The sequence below is a fragment of the Aulonocara stuartgranti genome (genome assembly GCF_965226115.1).
Source record: "Aulonocara stuartgranti genome assembly, chromosome: 4".
In the NCBI taxonomy this organism is placed as follows: Eukaryota; Metazoa; Chordata; class Actinopteri; order Cichliformes; family Cichlidae; genus Aulonocara; species Aulonocara stuartgranti.
The window spans coordinates 24,321,766-24,341,192 of record NC_138942.1 but is presented as its reverse complement, the minus strand read 5'-3'; the positions used below and the strand labels follow the sequence as shown (position 1 = coordinate 24,341,192).

Below are 19,427 nucleotides of genomic sequence, written 5' to 3'. Positions count from 1 at the left end.
AGCAACATAATATGGACACCAGTGTTATTTCTCTATTTCATAGCCACTCCATAAGCCAGTTACGTGGGCATGTTAAAAAAACGTTTTTACATAGAAGGCATCACTGCTAGAAGACGAGCCTAGTGTCAAAATGTAGGTAAAACGAGACCATTCATATGCGACAACTTATTTTCATCTGTCACAAACCTCTTCTTCCAGAACAAAAAGACTGAGTGTTTATCAGAAATTAGTGAGGCTGATCTCCTGTACAGCTTACTAGGGTATCCTTGGAAAAACTCAGAAGTGGTCATGATCCTAGGTCTTTGACCCAGTATCTTCTGTGTTTGGACTTTTGAATTCTTATTTATTGGATATACTGAGTTTGAGATGGTTATTCCAGGTTTTGGTTCTCATTATAGCTGTAATTCCTTTGTTTTTTACTATTTGTATCCTCACGTCGTCTTAGTTTTGTTATCTTGGTTCTACACTGAAAAAAAGGGACTGGCCATCTCTTGGATTTATATTAGCATCTTGCGTGTATTTAACACAAGTACCTCATGTTTTAAGGTTAGGTGTAACTATTTAGTGTAGAAACTACATGATATGCAGAGAAGGTACATTAATTTGTTCATATCACGTTCAAGTGAAGTAAGACAATAATGAAGCAATGTCAAATCTCGCGATATCGCACGTAATTTCATCTTGCGTTCTTTTGATCGTGGGTGAGGACTGCCGCCATCTCAGTAACGTCGTGCTGCCCGCCACTACTTTTTTGGTAAGTTGCTGCCTGCCACTACTTTTTTTTTGGTATATATGTTGATTTTCTGAATGAATATTTTCAAAATTACACCCAAATGTGGTTTAATGTATAGTGTGTCACCATGTAACGTTAACGTTAAATAAAGAATTGGCGCGTTTTCATTTGAATTTTTTTTTTGACAAGGAGCCGTTAAGTTGCAATTAACTTAACTCTAACATTGTTTGGTCTTGAATTTCAATTAGTTTGCAAAATGACTGTTCAGTTACATTATTCAACAGTGTGTATTGCACCGTGGTGAGATTTTGGCTACGTCCACGCATACACGGGTATTTTTGAAAACGGAGATTTTCCGTTTTCGTTTTAAAAAATAATCCCGTCCACACATAAAGGCAGAAATGAAGGAAAACGCTATTATGAACATCCCAAAGCAGCAGGTGGCGATATATGCCTAACCGTGCAGAAATGTTGGCCAATCAGAAGTCTAGAAGCCTCGGTGGGAAAAAGTAAACAAAGCTGGGGCATAGAAGCGGAACCAAGTCGTATGTGTGGAGGGACAGTAACTGTGTGTATATGTAAGCATTTAAGCACTGCAGAGAGTAGAATTAACAGTATTGTAGAAATTCATTTCACCGAAACAATAACGTGGCGCACAGTGTGACGTAGCCTTTGACTATCAAACCACCTCTGCTAATGTAATCGGCGGCATTAAGTTAGCTTACGCCCCTCAACGCCTTTTTTTTTTTTTTTTTTTTTGCTGCAGATTGAGAGACAAAGTCTATTCGCATTTCACTTGAAGTAAGCTGCTGGATCGGGGGTTTGAGTTGTTGTGGTAAGAACGTGACATTGTATTTTGTCAAAGTTTTCGTAATTAATTATGATACCGATAATATGCAAATATATGCAGTACAGTACACTCAAGCACTATTAAATATATGAATTCTAAGTACAGCTATCATTTATGCAATCTCTTTGCAATCAGTAATTTGTTTAACTCTGTCCAAAAATTGGGTTATTAATATTACACTTTGTGAATTGCTTGTCATACGTAATTTAGAGAGTCATCATTAGATTTAAGGGTTCATCCTTTTACTGTTGTGTATACCTTCCCATTGTTGTTCTCTTCATTCAATAATGCATCCTTGAAATATCAAACACCATTTTGTCCTCACTACACCTCACTCCTTCTTTATTTTCTCTTTTACAGTGAATGGTGCTAGAAGTGTTGCAGTGACATAGTAAATGTGGCAATGTAAGACCTGCCCTTCAGTTTTTCCAAGTAGGTCACATATTCTGAAACATTATCGAGTGAGACATAGGCACTTTGGAAATAATAATCGTATTCCATGTGTTCATGCAAGCTGTCCATGCAGTTCTAAAACATGGAATGCACTATTAATTCATTTGAATAGATGCCACGCTGTTAAAAATAGTCATCAGTCACAGGGATGTACATTTAGCTGTCATTTGTGTTCTTGTAAGGATCTTGTGTCTGAGAGAGATTACTGGACTCACATTAATGCACACTTGAAGAAAAATGAGGTTGTAACTTGTATGTTTTTGGACTGCAAATTCAAAACAAACGTCTTCGGATCTTTTAGATCCCACAAGAGTAGGAAACACAGGTGTTATTCAGTAAAAAATCTTAAACCAGGAATAGTAGTATCAGACACAGTTGCTTATCCAGAATCTGCCTCCAGTACCTTTGATGAACACATTGGTGAGGGTGCTCAGCCTGGTAGCAGTGCTGATGCTTCACATAACCTCCCCAATGTAATTGAGCACAGTTTGGCAGCAGCTTTATTAAAATTGGAACATTTTTCTAATGTACCAAGCAGAGCAATTAATGATTTTTTGGTAGAACTTCATCACTTAAGCGACTGTCTCTCAAAATCTCATGCTGAAGGTGTTCTAGTGGACATTTTTAAGAAGAACAACCTTCAAGTTGACAGAGCTGTCATAGAGGAAATCACTACTTCTCTGTGGTTAGCAAATCCTCTAAATAAGGCCATAGAAAAGGGTGGGCCATTGAGTTCTTCATATCAACGTAATCAATATTACAAGGAAAATTTTAATGTTGTTGAACCAGTTGAATATATTTTAGATGTGAAAGAAAACAAAACATTGCAGTATATTCCCATCCTAGAATCCCTGCGAGTGCTGCTGAGTAGGAAAGATATTGTGGACAAGATAGTTAGAATTCATGAAACACGAAGGGAGACTTTGATAGGAAAAGAAATATTGTACAGGTCTTATAAGGATGGTCTGCATTGTAAGGAAAATACTTTGTTTTCAGGGGAAGAGCTAAGTTTATCCATAACTTTGTATGCTGATGACTTTGAGGTCTGTAACCCTTTGGGCACCTCCCGCAAAACTCACAAACTTTGTGCTGTGTACTGGGTACTGAATAATCTACCCCCAGATTCTCATTCTAATTTATCCTCAATTTTCCTGTGCATTTTGTGCAAAACTGACAACGTAAAATCATTTGGGTATGACAAGGTATTAGAGCCCCTATTACACGACCTAAGGTCTTTGGAAGTTGATGGAATTTTTGTCCCTCAACTGGACAAATCTCTGAAGGGGACAGTGCAGATTATTGCTGCTGACAATTTAGGAGCACATGGAATAGCAGGCTTTGTTGAGAACTTTACAGGCCCCTTCATTTGTCGTTTTTGTACAGCAACTGCTTCAGACATTCAATCACATGAGGTCAGGTCAGGAACTTTCATTCTCAGAACAAAAGAAACACATGAAACCCATGTCAGAGCAGCCATAGATAGTGGCACTAGCTATTTTGGAGTTAAAAGAGGCTGTCCTTTTACTGGAGCACTTTCTCATTTTCATGTTGTCAGTGGCTACCCTCCTGACATTGCCCATGATCTCTTTGAAGGCATTGTGCCTGTTGAAATAGCACATTGCCTCAAGTTACTGATATCAAAGAAGTATATCTCCTTGGATGATATAAACAATTCCATATTGCATTTCCCATACAAGTGGACAGACAAAACCAATAAGCCTCATACTTTGCCACAAAATCTTTCAAGCAGGAAAACCATAGGGGGCAATGCCCATGAAAACTGGTGCTTGTTAAGACTACTCCCATTTCTGATAGGCCCCAAAATCCCTGAACATGAGCCAGTATGGCAGGTCTTGTTGGATCTAAAACAGATTGTTGAGCTAGTGGTTTCTCCAGTTCACAGTGAAGAGTCTATTGCTTACCTTGAGAGCAAAATTTCAGATCATCGACAAAGGTATCAAGAGGTGTTTCCTAACAACAAATTGCTGCCTAAACACCACTACATAGAGCATTACCCACAACTAATTCAGCTTTTTGGGCCTCTCGTGGGACTTTGGACCATTAGATTTGAGGCTAAGCACAGTTTCTTTAAAAAGATTATGAAACACACCAGTTGCTTTAAAAACGTCCCTCTGTCTTTGGCTGTGAAGCATCAGTTTATGATTGGTTATCACCTGTCCTCTCCAAGTATTGATAAACCACTGCTGGATGTGTCAGAAGCATCCACTGTCCCATTAGATGTTTTAAAGGAAGAGCTAGCTCAAGCTTTCAAACAGAGAAATCCTTTTGTATCTGAAATACACATTGCAAAAAATGTTTGTAGGAAGGGAATACAATACAGGCCTGGTATGATAGTGGCATATGGTTCTTGTGGTGGCTTGCCTGAATTTGGGGAAATCCATCAAATATGCATTTTGCAGCAGGGACTATTTTTTGTGTTAAAACTGCTGTGTGGATGGTATTGTGAGCATTATGGAGCCTTTCAGCTGACTCCATCTCCGGCACGAGAACTTGCTCTTGTGGAAGTCTCGGAACTGGCTGATGAATACCCACTGGCTGCCTATGCAGTTGGAGGTATGCAGATGGTGACCTTGAAGAGATCAATCTGTGTCTTTGGGTAAGATCATTTAAAAACAATTGTGCTGGGTGATAAGTATGTTGTACCTCCATGTTTAACCTTGTTTGCGTGGGAAATCGTGATGGAATTGGTAACATCATGCACTGGTGGATGTGATTAAAGAAAAGGAAGGACTGTTGAAAAAGTGTGCACGGTGCACGGTGCTGTCACATATAAATGTGTATGGGATACCTTGGGCACACTAACTGGTGTTGTTTTGTTTTGTTTTTTCTCAGAGTTAAGTTGTATTAGTGTTATAATGATAAAATATGAGGTTTGTTATAAAACTGATTGTAATTACATTTTCCTATTCTTTCCTAACAGACAGTGAAGAATGAACATGACAGCTCCAGCTATTCTCAGAGTTATCCTTGGACCAGACAGTAGTCAGAGGGTCATGATTTCTGCTGGTCTGCCTTCAACTGTTGCTGAACTGGAAGCTGAAATAAAGACTCAGTGCAAAATAATGGAACCCTTCCGATTGCAGTTCATGGACACACTTTTTGGCAACGAGTTTGTGAACTTAACTTCAATGGAAGAAATCCAAGACAAAGCGACAATCAAAATTGTATACACATCCTTCCAACCTCAAGACCAAGGTGAAGACACATTTTCTTTTCCATCAACCAGTGCTCTTGATGACACATCTACTTCTGGTGACAGCACCGTGACTCTTTCATCTCCAGAGTCTACATCATCACGGTCTTCGTGGCCAGATTTGTTCTGCATTCCCAATTTCACATATGATGCTGAAATTAAGCTTGCGCAGGCCCATGTAGCTTTCAAAGAAAATGGGATGCTGCTGATCCCTGATCCAAAGCTGAAGTCCGACATTTTGGAGGGTTTAATCCAGGAGGTAGTCAAGCACACAGTCTACCTCACAGACAGTAAGTTTGACCAAGTTGCAGAGGCACTCATCCTGAAGCATCCATGTTTAAAAGAAAAAGGCTCACACAGTGGCTATGCGGGATGGAAGTTGAGCCTCAAATACAAGTTATCAAAATACCGCACACATCTCCGCAAAATAGGATGTCCTGAAGTATGTGTGAATTCTTTGAAAAATAAGCCAGCTGAGAAATGTTCCCCTGCTTCTGCCGTTAAGCGACCAAAGAGGGGTGAAGTGGATTACTGCCCCTCTTTTCCACTTGGAGAAAGTGAACAGTCCCTTGAGAAGATGAGGGTTGAACTCCTTTCCGATGTGAAGAGGCGCAACAACAGAGAGACAGTCATGGATAAAATGAACAGAACATATGCATTGAGAAGACAAGAAGTCATTTTTGATGCTCCCATGATCAGAAATGTACAAGAGAGATGGCCGGCTCTTTTCTTCCCAGCAGAGGTAATTTAAGTACGGAAAAGAGGACAGCAAAAAAAAAAAATGCATTAACCCTCTCAGGCTCAAATTAAGTTTTTGTTGCTAATGCACAACCAAGTCCCGCAGTGGTACTTCTGAGTAAAAAAAAAACCTCATAAAATATGTATGTGGGGTAATCAGGTTGTTAGTTTTTAACTGTTGCAAATCGGCAACGCCTGCCTCAAGAGGATTAACTAGTTGTGTCATAGATGTGTTAATGTGTAAAGGTAGTCCATATGGAAAAGATATATATAAATATTCTAAAGTTTGTATCTGTCTTGTGTGAAACTTGTATGAAAAGCATACATGAGAGAAAACAGATATAAGATCCCTTGAAAAATTATATAAATGAAACTTTTGGATACTTACTAAAATAATATATGAAAGTGGCCACTTTCATGAGTAAATCATATAAGTCTTATGTGATTTACTATATCAAGCAAGCCAAATCTGATGCAAGTCTTTAATAAGTTTTTTCTATTTCTTTTTCATATGGGAGTGCTTGACTTTATTAGGATGTGTGTCCATATATTGCATAGCAGAGTCCAGATGAAGAACTATGCTCTATACCAGCCATTATTTGAAAATAATTTCATGTTGTTTCAGATAAACGCAGAGTTCAAACGCATCACAACCATGACTTTACAGTCAAGGTTTCTGTCGCAGCTTGACTATCTCTCCGAAAGTCTCCTGAAAGTGTTTGCAACGCGATCAGGGGAGCAGGGCAGGAAGATAAAGGATGTAACTGCCATGATGACAGTAAGAACTTTTAAATTATTTAACTACAAAGTGTATATGCATTGCATTAGGTCAGTAAAAGATTTATACGTTGCATCCTTTGCAAAGCTCAACTTTTACTTGTGAGTACCAATTCTACTGAAAGGACCCTATCATTTTCGTCATGCATTTAGTGTCCCACTGTGAAAAATTGATCTTTTTTATATGATCTGGAAACTATTTAGTCCACTCCCTAAAAATCATGTCAAACTTTTGAAAATTGTTTTGCTGGTGTTGCATGTTGATGACTGGTTCAAAAACACTGTCTTTGATCACTTTCTTCTATGCTACTGAAAATTTATCTATTTTTTTTCTTTGTTATAATTCTTAAGGATGACATTGATGCTCGAAGGGAGTCCCTCATCAAAGGACTGTGCTTCTATCTGAATGAAAATCCTGACATCTTGGTGCAGGAGTACATGGTGAGTGTTTTATGAGTAGATTGTGGCTTTGCAACGTTTTTCAAAATGTATTCAGATAGCCATTTAATTCTCCTTGGACTAGGCAGGCCTAGTAGTCCTCTTTAATAATATGGCAAAGAGATTCTAACACTGAGATTAAAACAAAAGGTTAAACTTGTTCGCTACATCGCTTTTGTTTGGAAAAAAAATTGCCCAACTGTGAGGCTGAAAGAAAATCTAAATTCTTCTGAGTGACATAGCCTGGCTTGCTGGTGGGCCAATGACTTTCTAACAAAAGACTAATGTAGACCTTGAATGCCCTTCATTTGAAATAAAAAAAAAACAAAAAAAACTTTGTGTGTGTGTGTTCTATTTGTTGTTGTTGTTTTTTTCGTTTAGAAACAGATCATGAATGGCAGCATGACAGGGCACTGAATGTAAAAAAGAGGATTTGTCTAAAAAAGGAATCTTAAAGAAATGTTTTATCTTTAACCAGGACATGACCGAGGCCACTGCACTGACTGCTATAGAGAAAACAACGGTGGGCATTTATGTCTCCAGAGATACGCCAGGCAATGACTGTCCTGATGTTGGCATCATCATCGAGGGTGTGGTGGTTCTTCAGGATTTGGATAGTGTGGCCCTTGCAGTTGCCATGCTTTTTGGACTGTTTTACTCGTTGAACATGAGTTACCCATCACAGCTCCGCTACACCTTTGAGGTCATTCAGAAGGTGGTAATGGAATTGGATGCAACTCTGCTCTCAAGAAAAGCCCAAAATTTAAAGACAAAACTGCTCATGTAAAGAAAGTTCACTGTTGCTCGGCATGTGAGGTGGTTTGCTCTCTCACTTGTTCTCCTGCATTTTGGAGGTTCGATATCAACGACAAATCAGTGTTCACTATTGTGTACTTTGTAAATGCCATATAGATGGGGCCTGGCTTGGTTTTGTTGTTTCCTTTTTGCTCTCTGTTCAAGTTTTCTAATTGGCAGCATTTTTAGATTTTGGTTTATTTGTTTTTAAAAGTGAAGAAATGTAGGATTGTTCACCCCAAATAGTCCCATCATGGCTATGTGAAACAGCATTTTAGGTTTAATTTAGTTGGTGTAAGATTGCTTTGATGGTTTTATGTTTTAAACCAAGATGTTTCAGTATGATCATTGCTGGAATTTTTGAAACTTTTTTTGTATTTGTTAATTTTTTTTAAGTCACTCTATCACTGTTATTTCTGTGGCTCTTTAATAAAGGTTTTGACTTGCAAGTGGTATTTTTTTCTTTTTTTAGTAATTAGGGCAAAATGCATAATGTTAATGATAAGGTTAATAGGTAGGTGTTTCCCAATCCAGTAATTTTAGAGTTAATGGTAACTAACATTATGTTAAATTATTTACAATTGTAATTGTTCATTTAATCTTAAAACCTTAAGCAGAATTTTTTGTATTACTGTTCTCTTTCAAAAAGGTAACCTGTGTTTTTCTGTGTTTTGTCAAGTCAATCATGGCATAGATATTAGACCTTTTAGTTTATTTATTTTTTCTCCCCACTCAGGTTACCATCTTGAAAGAGAACAGTGCGATATGTTATAAAGCTTACATTAAAAAATGTGTACTTGATACTAGAATATAATAACACATTGTTAAACGAAGATAACGTGTAGTATTTAAGTGACCAATTAGTGTTGGGTAAAAGTTACTCAATAGTGTTGGATTAAAGTGAGAAAATTATGAAAGAATAAAATATTCCAAGACTTCAAATTACTTCAACAGAACATGTCTCAGTCACATTTTATCAACACAAAATTTATAGGTTTATTGAAAGTGAATAACTTGTGTTAATTTAACACAATTTTTTCATTTGCTGCCAAAGCAAAGCATCTGTGTGCAACAAATGTCCACCATTGAATTAAGTAAATCCAACAACATATTTTTTTCAGTGTACTTTGCTTGTATTCTATGTTTTTTCTGTAATCATACTCCTCCTGTGCTCCCCATGCATTTTTGTGAAGATAGTCTGTCTCTGTGGTTGTTTAGCCTTCTGTCTTATCTGTGTTTCAGTTCCCGTGCACTGTTTCTTCCTGTTTTATTTTGGCGGTCTCACATCTCTTCTGCTTTGTATTTAGCTCTATTTCCCCTGTCTTGTAACCTGTAATTAGTTTCAGCTGTTTTCCCACCTGTTGGCTGTTCCCTCGTTATCCTCTGTGTTTATATATATTGTCTCAGTATTTCCTTGACCCTTGTCACATTCTTCCTCATGGCTGTGTCCTCCCTGCCAGTGTGGTTTCTTAGAAGATTTGTAGCTTCGGTTTCCTCGTTTCTAGTCTTTGATGTTGTGTGCTTTGTTCAGGCTCAGCGTTAAAGCTGCTTTTTAGTTTACTTTCTGTCCTTTGAATCCTGCATCTTGGATCCAACTCCTGTCTGACACACAGCCTCCCTGACAGAACCTGTTTAATGATGTCAATTCACATCTTAATTGATGCATGATGAGGTGTCCAAAACACTCATTGAGGACACAGAGGTACAAGTACAGGAGGTAGTCAAATATCCATCCATCCATCCATCTTCATCCGCTTTATCCGAGGCCGGGTCGCGGGGGCAGCAGCCTAAGCAGAGAGGCCCAGACCTCCCTCTCCCCAGCCACCTCCTCCAGCTTATCCGGGGGAATACCAAGGCGTTCCCAGGCCAGCTGAGAGATATAATCTCTCCAGCGTGTCCTGGGTCTGCCCCGGGGCCTCCAAATATATATAACAATAATACAATTATTTTCACATATTTGACCGCTTTGCATGTGTGACAGTGATAATGACTAGCCGATGTATCACATCTGGTTCACTTCTGTGTGAACAGTTCACTCAGAGTGCTTTCTACATTAAATTGAATGTGCATGGATTTGTGGACCACCTCTATTTCAAAGTTGTGGAGAGACAGTCAGTTACAGTGTGTATTTATCCATCAGTCTTTTCTTGTTTCCTAAGGAGTCTTCTGTATGGTAAACACGATGTAGTGGGCAGTTCAGACTCTCTTGTCTGCCCCCAACCTGTGGTCTGCCTCTGTGTCCCCCCTCTCTCCTCCGCCCCACAAGTTTTCTATTTCCGACCATGCTGTAACCACTCGAAACCCAATCCCTCTAGACCGCCCTGTGAATTAAGAGGAACATTACTGTAAACTGCCAACTCGCACACAAGTACATAAAGTGTAAGGACAGCTTAAAAGGTTGTGCACACACGGTCTGATGGGAAAACGTGAGAAGCGATGTGGTGAAAGGATGCATGGGCAGTCTCTGCTAGGCATAGCTGCGGCTGTTATTTTGCTATTTATTAGTTATTGCATATTTTTCAATAACTGAAACTGTGGCAATGCACCATAACATGCCTTTAAATTTTTAATGAAAAGAAACTAAAGCCTCTTGGAGTTTGTCCTTGTCTAAATTGGTCCACACTCCTCTCTGTTCAGATACTTTGATTCAAGGCCCAGGGACCTCCAGCCAACAGGTTGCTCGGTTCATCTGCTCAAGGCGACGTGTGCTGTGCCCAGGCTGGCTGTGCCCCAACTGTAACCAAGGCACTAGCAGGATATTTGATCCCATTAACACCTCGGCCCAGAAAATAAACCTCTATTCTTTGATGGGAAAGCCTAAATTTTTAAAACAGTTGATGTAATATCTACAAATATTCAGTGTACATTTTCACAAAATTTCTTTACTTAAAAAGAACTACTAATACAATCAAACTGAGCTACACACATTTTCAAATCCTCATGTGTTGTGTGAGTGCAGCTCTAAAAATGTTCATGTGCTGTGAACTGGAAACGTGACTAGAAACAGGTATCCCACCTTGTCTGAGACTCTGACAGGCTTGGCGCTCTAACTCAAAACACATATCTGGCTTATCCATGTTGCATCTGATTGGCTGAGGCCTGAAAGGGGCAGGGTCAATCCGGACACATGGAGGGTGCTCCAGCATGGCGAGCGTTAGCAAACTGGAAAATTACCCCTGAGTGAGTCATCCACAAAAACACCACAATAGGAACGACAGCCAATGGTGGACATCAGTTTAGTCCAGGTGCTGGATTTCTGCAGCCTTGAAATCCCCCCAAAACAAAGCAATCCGCTTAAAGAGTCAAGCTCTGGGAGACCATTGTTGTGACTGAAATGAAGGAATATCCTTCAAAGTAGAGAAAAGTGAAAGAAGAAGAAATCTGCAACATTTCTGGTGTCAGTCATGATCAAAAGAGATTTGTTCTCATCAAAACAGCCATTTCCAACCACTTCTTTTGAAGAACTCCTTGATTAGATTCAGCAAAAACAAAAGCGAGAATGTGTAGAAGAAAATCCTTAATAGAGTTTTTTTTTTTTAAAAAAGAGAGTAGATGAATGCAAACTATACAAACTCCAATGCTGTGCTTTAGAAGAGCGTCTCCTGGATTTGCTGTTGCTACAGGACTGACTAAGTCGCGTGTGCATGCCTTCATGTGTGTCGTATATCAGTGAAGCTGTGCTCGAGAGGTCTGTCACAGCTGTTGCTGTACTCAGTCACTCAGCCGTTGATAGACACAAGCAGGCGCATCTGAACACAAATACACGCACACGCGTTCTCCTCACCAAATTCCTCTCACTTTGCACTTCTGCTCTGAGCTCAGTGTGGTGTCAGTGATACATCCAACATCTCAACAGCTGCTGCCACTCCATGTGCCCGTCATCATTTTTTGTCAGCTTTTTTTTAATTTATTTTTTTGTCTTTCTGTCCAGCTGTCTGACTTTTATTTCCTCTTTTTCTGCTCACAATGTTTGACAGAGTTTATTTGGAGTTTGGATTAGGAAAGTAACCAAAAATCGAAAAGTAATCATGGAAAGATACCAAACCCTCACCTTAGATGATGCGAATAAATTCACTTAAAAGATAATGTTTACTTTGAAAAAAACTAAACTAAAGTCTAATGACTATTACATGTAATACATTTTTGAATCATAAAAATGATCTAAGCAGGGATTATGCTTTCCATGTCTATGAGTCTGCTAGGGCCCACTCAGGACCCAGTGACATAAAAATTACATTATCAGATGGTTAGCATAATGGTTCTTACGGATGTTCGTGCACCTGATTGTTTTTGGGCACCAACTAGACCTGGTCCCCAGACGGCAGACCTCGAGTGGATGTCAAAGAAGTATAAAAAGAATGACTATTCCACTATCAGAGGTCTATCTTTCTGTGTCTGTGTCCACAACAGAGTATAACCTAGGCTTTAAACTAAACTGCACTGAAAATGTAAAATTAAATAAAAATAAATAGAAATTAAAAAATGCAAAACTATAATAGCTATCACAAAAGGAGGAGAAGGAGAAGGAAAAGGGCAGCTTTTCATCTATAAACTGCTTTAAAATCTAGTGAGGACAAGCTGTTTATGTGGCTTTTGCTCAAGCTACAGCCAGAGCCATGGCATGTGATGACTTATGCAGAAGAGTGGATTTGCATTTGATGTCCCAGCTCTATCATCCAGGCTTTGATGATAACACATTTACTTGCAAACACTGGCTCTGTTTCTACACATTGCAAAGAATAGCAACTGATCTCAGTGCACTGAAACCAAAGCAAACAGTAGCTTGTCTAGTTCACTAGTGTTCTATAAATTTCCCGTCAAACACGAGAGATTTATCTGCAATGCACATGTGCAACAACCAGAAACAGCTGCTGTCCTCTCAGCTCGACAAGTTTGAACTTTCAAATTGATAAACTTGTGCGTACTTTCAACAACAAAGATCTGTATGCACTTGCCTGCCTGTATCCAAAGCTATTTGGGTTTTAGTCTATTATTTTAATCACTTCTTTCCCATGCTGTCAAAATCAATTCTTATTCTTCAGCTCTTCCCCATCTCCACTGCGTTAATCAGAGATCAATCTTCCACTTGTTCCATTTCTACTACCACAAGCATCTAGACTGCACAGGTCTTCTCCCGCTTCCTCCTCTGCTCTGCTCTGCTACCTCAGCATAGAGTCCAGTTGCCAAATAGGATATAATTATATTAATATAATATGATAAAAGCTTTGTACTTAAACAAATCTAGTCAATGTTTTCCAGTGAATTTCTCCTTATTGAAATTTCTGGTTTGGATTTCACTGGACAAGCACTGCTTGCCCTGTTGGACCACTGCCGCAAAAAGAAAATATGGAGCATCAAAGTAGGTTAAAGTACATTGTAATTGTTTCCAATATTGCTGCCAAAATATGCCAAAAAATGTTAGTTTCTAGTGGATTTTTTAACCAATTTTGTATTTCCATCTAGTGAACTGAAGGGTCTTCAGTTGTGGTTTTGACATTCAGCAGGAGAGTGTAGTGGTACACTCCTCTTGGAAAATACGTAGCTGTGTATCTCTTTCCCAAGATGATCTGTTTTCTCCCAGTGCCTAATTAAAGTGTATACAGTATACTTGCCTGCAGCCGTTCATGTTGCCTTTATCACTTTCCTTCAGCGCGACTGTCTTCTCCTCTCTGTGCCTGCATGTCAGTATAAAACACCTGTTCCCTTCCACTGACAGTTCCATTCATCTCCATTATTAACGCCCTGTCCCAGGTGACATCAACTAATATGACATGACATTAAAAGAGAGCCTTTTCAAGGTGAAAAAAACTAAGCGCTCTATTCTCATCTGTCAGTTAGCATTACAAGGAGCCGATGGTACTTGTCATGTTTGCATTATGTAAAATATATATATATATATATATATATATATATATATATTATTGCCTGTGCTTCAAAAACAAAGAGCAAGCTGAAGATGAAAACACATGATAAAGCATGTGGATTTGTAAATGATAAGATCATATGGTGAGAATCTGCATATTTGTGTTAAACATGCAGGATGACTCCCAAGTGTGTTCTTGATACTGAGGGTGTTATTATGCGAGAAGTGTTGTCCCCAGGCAAAGAACTCCTCAGTGTGACAGGAGAGGGGAAAATGAATCAAGACTCTCATCCACCATTACTTCAGATAAGGCTCCAACCAAAATGCTGCCAGGGCTAATCCTGCTCTGCTGCATGTGCTCGTGTGTTTTGTGTGTGCAATTGTTTCCTGTCACAAAGAGTCTATCTACATGCACAAACTGTTTAACTCTGCTCGACACTAATGTATCTGTATAAGCAATGTAAGTGCAAGATTAAGACTTATTATTAAGACTAAATATGTTTACATTGCTTTATATCTGAGTCAAACTTTTTAAAGTGCGTGTCCTGATATCAGTTGTAAGCACTGAGATGAAAGCCAGCAAAGAGAATTGTGAATCTCCCACACAGAGGGCTATCTCTTGTTGTTCCAGATAATTGCAGATGATAATCTGTGGATTAAAAAACATAAATAAACATAACAGATCTCAGAGTAGTTCTTGAAGAAGTCATAGTTCTTGACCATTCAAACAAAGGAACAACCAGGGTGAATGTTTTAGTGACAGATTTTCAAATCACCATTGGGCCTCATAGAGGTAAGAGTGGTATTTGAGGGTGCCTGGGTGATTTGAAGAATAAGGTTTGGTGAAAAGTATCAACAATTGGCTAAATTAAAGAGAATAAAGCTTCAGCAAAAGTATAAAAGTATATAGAACAAGTTTATTGTTTGACTGACCTCAGCTTGTGGCCTCATTGGGGTTGTCATAAAGGTCGCACTTCTCCAGTTCATTCATCTATTGCCAGGGAAGCATGACTGTCTTTAAACCACATGAACATATTATCCAATAATGTCTCATTTGTGATCAGTATGTCAGACAGCTATTATTAATCATTTAGTTTTTTCTACTCTACATTTAACCTATTTTTTTTCTGTAATAGCTTATAATGAGCTTTATGAAACCCACAAGCTGAAATGTATTAAATACATGTTAAAATTGCCACTGGCGATTGCACCTCTTTAGATTTTAGTCGATACTCCAAGAACTTTGTAGTTGAAGTTGTGCCAGAAATCTCCCAAATCTCAAAATTGATCAGACATTGATATATTGTGCTGGCGATGATTCTCAATATGTCGTAAATGTATTGCTGTGGGGATCTGAAAGTATATTTGGTAAGTGCTGTATAACAAAGCACTGTTATGGAAGTCTCCATTCCGGTGCTGCTTTACAGCATTTGACAGGAACAAAACATTAGCTCACTCAACTAAAAAGCTTTGAGCTGTTACCTTCATCCTTGTGCCAACTCAGCCAGCATAATAACATGGGAGATATCTGTCTGAAGGACTGCTGTGAAGGACAGTAATGAAACTCCATGCTGAAATACAGTTCTATGCATCACTCTTGAGTCATGTCTGATTTTTTATATTTAGCTGGGAAAATGGGAAATAGGTGAAGGTGAATTATTGAAAACTATGCAAACACATATGGAAATACAGTACACAAGGCAAAAACATTGCTGTACAATTCTAATAAGCTCTTCAACAATTGGTTTGACCACCTTTATTCTTCAGCATTGCCTGAACTCTCTTTGGCAGCTTTCTTATAATTTCTTAAAGTAGTGTTCAGGAATAGTTCTCCAGACCTGGTGAAGGACATTCAAAGCTCTTCTTTAGATGTTGGCTGCCTTTGTTCTGTTGTCTTTGAAGATGATCCCACACTGCTTCAAAAATGTTGAGGTCCGGGCTCTTAGGAGGCCAGATGATGACCTCACTATTGCCATGGGTGGTCAAACTTTGTGTCGAGGAACAGACAATAGTGTTCCATTGTGTGTTTTTCTATCCAGGTATCCATTCCGAGGGTGTTTGGGATCATTGTCATGAATGACGGTGTTGCCATCAGATGCTTTGAAGATAGTATTGCACGGTGAATCTAAATCAGATGGTACTTTTGGTTGAAATGCAGCCCCAAACCATGACAAAGCCTCCGCTGCCTTTTAAAGATGGCTTTCGATGCTTATTGTTTTACCTCTCTGCTGAGCTCTGTTGTAGATACTGACAAATATTTGAAACAAATATTAGAAATGTTGATTCATCACTCCATCTGACCTGTTGCCACTGATTTCCAGTTCTTCTCTAATGTGGCATGCCTCAGCCTTTCCTCTCTGCTTCCTTCCATAATAATGGCTTCTTGACAACCAACCTTCTACTGAGACCATTTCTGGTGAGGCTTTAGTGAACAATAGGTGTATCAGTAGAGCATTCAGATGCATCTGTCAGGTCCTTTGTCAGATTTTTTCCTCTTCGTGACTTTCAGATGTTGTTCATCAGCTACAGATAGTTTTCTTTTAGGGCTGCTCCTCCTTCTTTTTCCCTCCACTTGTCCAGTTTCCTCAAATTTTTTAAGGACAAACTGCACATCGTGTTGAGATGCTTATGCTTATAGCACTTTGGGAATTATCTTGTTGGTGGAAAAATAGCAACAAGGTAATTGCCTGTCAAACTGTCTTAACTTTTGCATTTTTTATAGATTAAACTAAAGAAACTGCAACAAATGATCTTCTTGTTCAACAGGAAGCTAAATACAAAGTACCTAAGGATACAATTTGAAACTGGCGCTTTGCTACATTTAAACACAACCGTGGATCATCTCTTGAGTTAGAGGCCTATTTTATGCTTCCTTCAAAATGGTCAGGCACCAAGGCTGGCCTAAAAATGGATGAAAAAAGCAGCCAACAGAAGATCTTTAAAAAGCCCGGAGAACTATACAGAGCACTTTGAAAAAGCACGAGAAAGTCTGGCTCCTTGGAAGCAAAATATAAAGAAATGAGGGTAGCTCATAACTGGCACACAGTACTGTGTGCATCACCTCTAAAGGCAAATGTAAAGGCGTACATAAAAGGATTTTAGCTGGCACGTACAATGAAAAATACATTTCTCTTAACAAAAAGTTGAGGAAACAGTCACAACTCCACTGACCTTTAAAATCTGCAATAACTTGTTATTGGGCCCTGCACACATGGAAGCAAACTATGATAACCTTTTTCATTAGATGGTTCAAAGGTATAATTTAACATTGTGACATAGTCAGAAGTTAGTTCATTTTAGATACGTTTTTGGTCGCCTGGTGATATTTCCTTTCTTTCTGGCCTGTTTTTTCACCCAACCCTTCAGCTGCTCAGTGCTCTGTTATGTTTACCATAGTCTCAGATGACTGTTTCCGCATGCTGAGCAGTATTGCAGCCCCAAGGCGCTTTATGTTATAAGGTAAAGATCATAAAATAACAAAGCGGCAGTCCAAACAAGTGATAAATAAACCAAACGTTGCTTACAACCAACGCAGTTGTAATTACTGGGCCACCTTCTCCCCTCTGCTCTCCGTCACTGTCAAACACAATGTGTTCATCAATATCTAAAATGATTCTCTGCTGTGTCACAAAGAGGAAATTATAAGACCAGGTGTCAAAAGTCATTGCCTAGAAGCGGTCGCAGTAATCTAATGAGTCATCTTGTGCGTTCATTTAGAAGCTGACTCAATACTACTGACAGACCTCGAATGAATACAGGAAATTAAAGGCTGCAGTACACAAAAGAATATGTATCCAGGTAGCTAGTCGATGGATGCTGTTTATTTATTTCAAGTCTAATATTTCATCATCATGTCACACAAACTCTTTAAATGGATTAAAAAATAAAACCAGGTCTAGTCTATTTTATCTTTGAAACCTAAACTATACTACGCACATAAATCAACCTCTTCTATATTTTCATCATCCAGACTGCTGCTCTTCCCCCTGGTGGTACTGTTATGTTATTATGACTGTGCCATAACCACTTCTGCCTTCTATTTATTTCTGCTTTCCTAATAAAGACTCCATTGTCTCCTGTAAGAAAGTAACTGAGCAATTACAATTTTAATTAGCTGTTGACTCAGTGGTATCCATTTTTGGCATGTTTATCTGTATCTTTTTTTCTCTCCCTTTGGGTTCCCCTGAGAAATAATTGACTGCAAAACCAAAATACAGTTATTAACTATTGATTCACGTGTCAGTCAACCTGAAGTGTACATGGAAAGCAAACAGAATGAATTAGAGGCTCAGGGTTTTTTTGCAAACTATTCACAATAATGGGACCTTGCTTTGACAGCTCAGAAAGATGCACAAAGTTCTGTCACAGTGAAAACTGCACTTTGGGTTCCGATCATTTTATGCTCACCGGTTTGCTTTCCATATTTTAGTCAGCACATAATTTTTTGTGATTTGTTTTTTAAGGTTGTGTGGATGGTCTATTTCACCTCATTTCTTTCACTTTTCTCTAACATACCAGTCTAATGTATAATGCCTGCAGCTATAGTGCTGTAAATACAGATCGATATAATGAAATACTCATAAAGTGATTTGCTCTTTTCTTGGCCCCTAAGTTTAACCCTTTTCCTCTGTCAACACTCAGCCCTCATATCTCCCCCACGCCTCCTCTGATATTACATCTCTCTTTCCTCTAAACTCCCTTACTCTCTGCCATGGGTTTAAATAGCAGGACCAGCTGGCCACATCAATATACGCAGGACCTCTTTATCACAGGTGCTGGGATTACAGACACACACATACATGTGCTGTAGAGCTTTAAAAATGGGACTTGATGGAGAGTAACACTTGTCTAGAGAGAACAGTGTGTGTTCATTAACCAGACACCATAGATTCGTATTTGTTTCTATCTTGCAGAAATGAGAGTTGTAGTACTTTTGCTGTCCAGCGGGTGGAGACGTGCCATTTTGAAAAGGGGCCCGCAGCATACTCCTGTCTAAATAGTACAGTCATTTGAACAGCTGTGTCAGATTACTGTGAGCTCACTGTAACACCTCTGAAACACCAAAACAAGGCTAGAGAAGAAGATGATACTATGGGTTAAACATTATCCACGCTGATTCTTTTTCTTTAATCATCTCCCTCATGTTCTCCTGCCATTGAAGTATATGGTTGATCTGAAAACTGCATGCTAAAATATTTTGAAATCTGGTTGATGATAACCCTCTGATACTTTCCACTAAGTTTTATGCCCATGGCTCAAAAACTCCAGCACCACCAATGGGTTAAAGTTGGAGGTGCACTTCATACAACAGTTTATTTTAAATGAATTCCACAAGAAGTTTTAGCCAAACACAGAGAAAAACTCTGCAAGCATTATCTCATAGCATTCACCAATTTAAAAAAAAAAAGAATGTTCACTCTTAACCCAAATAGCAGCAGCAATCGACCTTTATTTTATTTTATTTTATTTTACTTAGTATTACTAGTTGGAGAAATGGCATAATACACATTTAGTGTTAAAGTAAATTCATATTTTGTTCCTCAGTTCTACCACAACAAGATGTAGA

General features: G+C 38.8%; 1 protein-coding gene across 6 annotated transcripts; it reads left to right on the top strand.

Annotated features, from left to right (window-relative positions):
• The first annotated feature begins 482 nt into the window (after positions 1–482).
• Positions 483–8,934, top strand: LOC309705165 (uncharacterized protein). Of its 6 annotated transcripts, none has more exons than XR_014276508.1 (7): positions 483–754; positions 1,500–1,568; positions 1,944–4,653; positions 4,978–5,992; positions 6,614–6,766; positions 7,117–7,206; positions 7,682–8,934. XR_014276508.1 is itself a non-coding variant. In XM_082530792.1 (6 exons), the coding sequence occupies exons 3-6, from the start codon at positions 4,988–4,990 to the stop codon at positions 7,988–7,990; spliced, it is 1,557 nt and encodes a 518-aa protein (XP_082386918.1). In that variant the 5' UTR covers positions 779–1,568; positions 1,944–2,015; positions 4,978–4,987; the 3' UTR covers positions 7,991–8,934. The 6 variants fall into 6 exon arrangements, 4 of the variants coding, with proteins under 4 accessions (XP_082386918.1, XP_082386917.1, XP_082386916.1 ...); XR_014276509.1 differs by lacking the exon at positions 483–754 and adding an exon at positions 779–1,311; XM_082530792.1 differs by lacking the exon at positions 483–754 and having other exon boundaries at positions 779–1,568; positions 1,944–2,015.
• Positions 8,935–19,427: the final 10,493 nt, after the last annotated feature.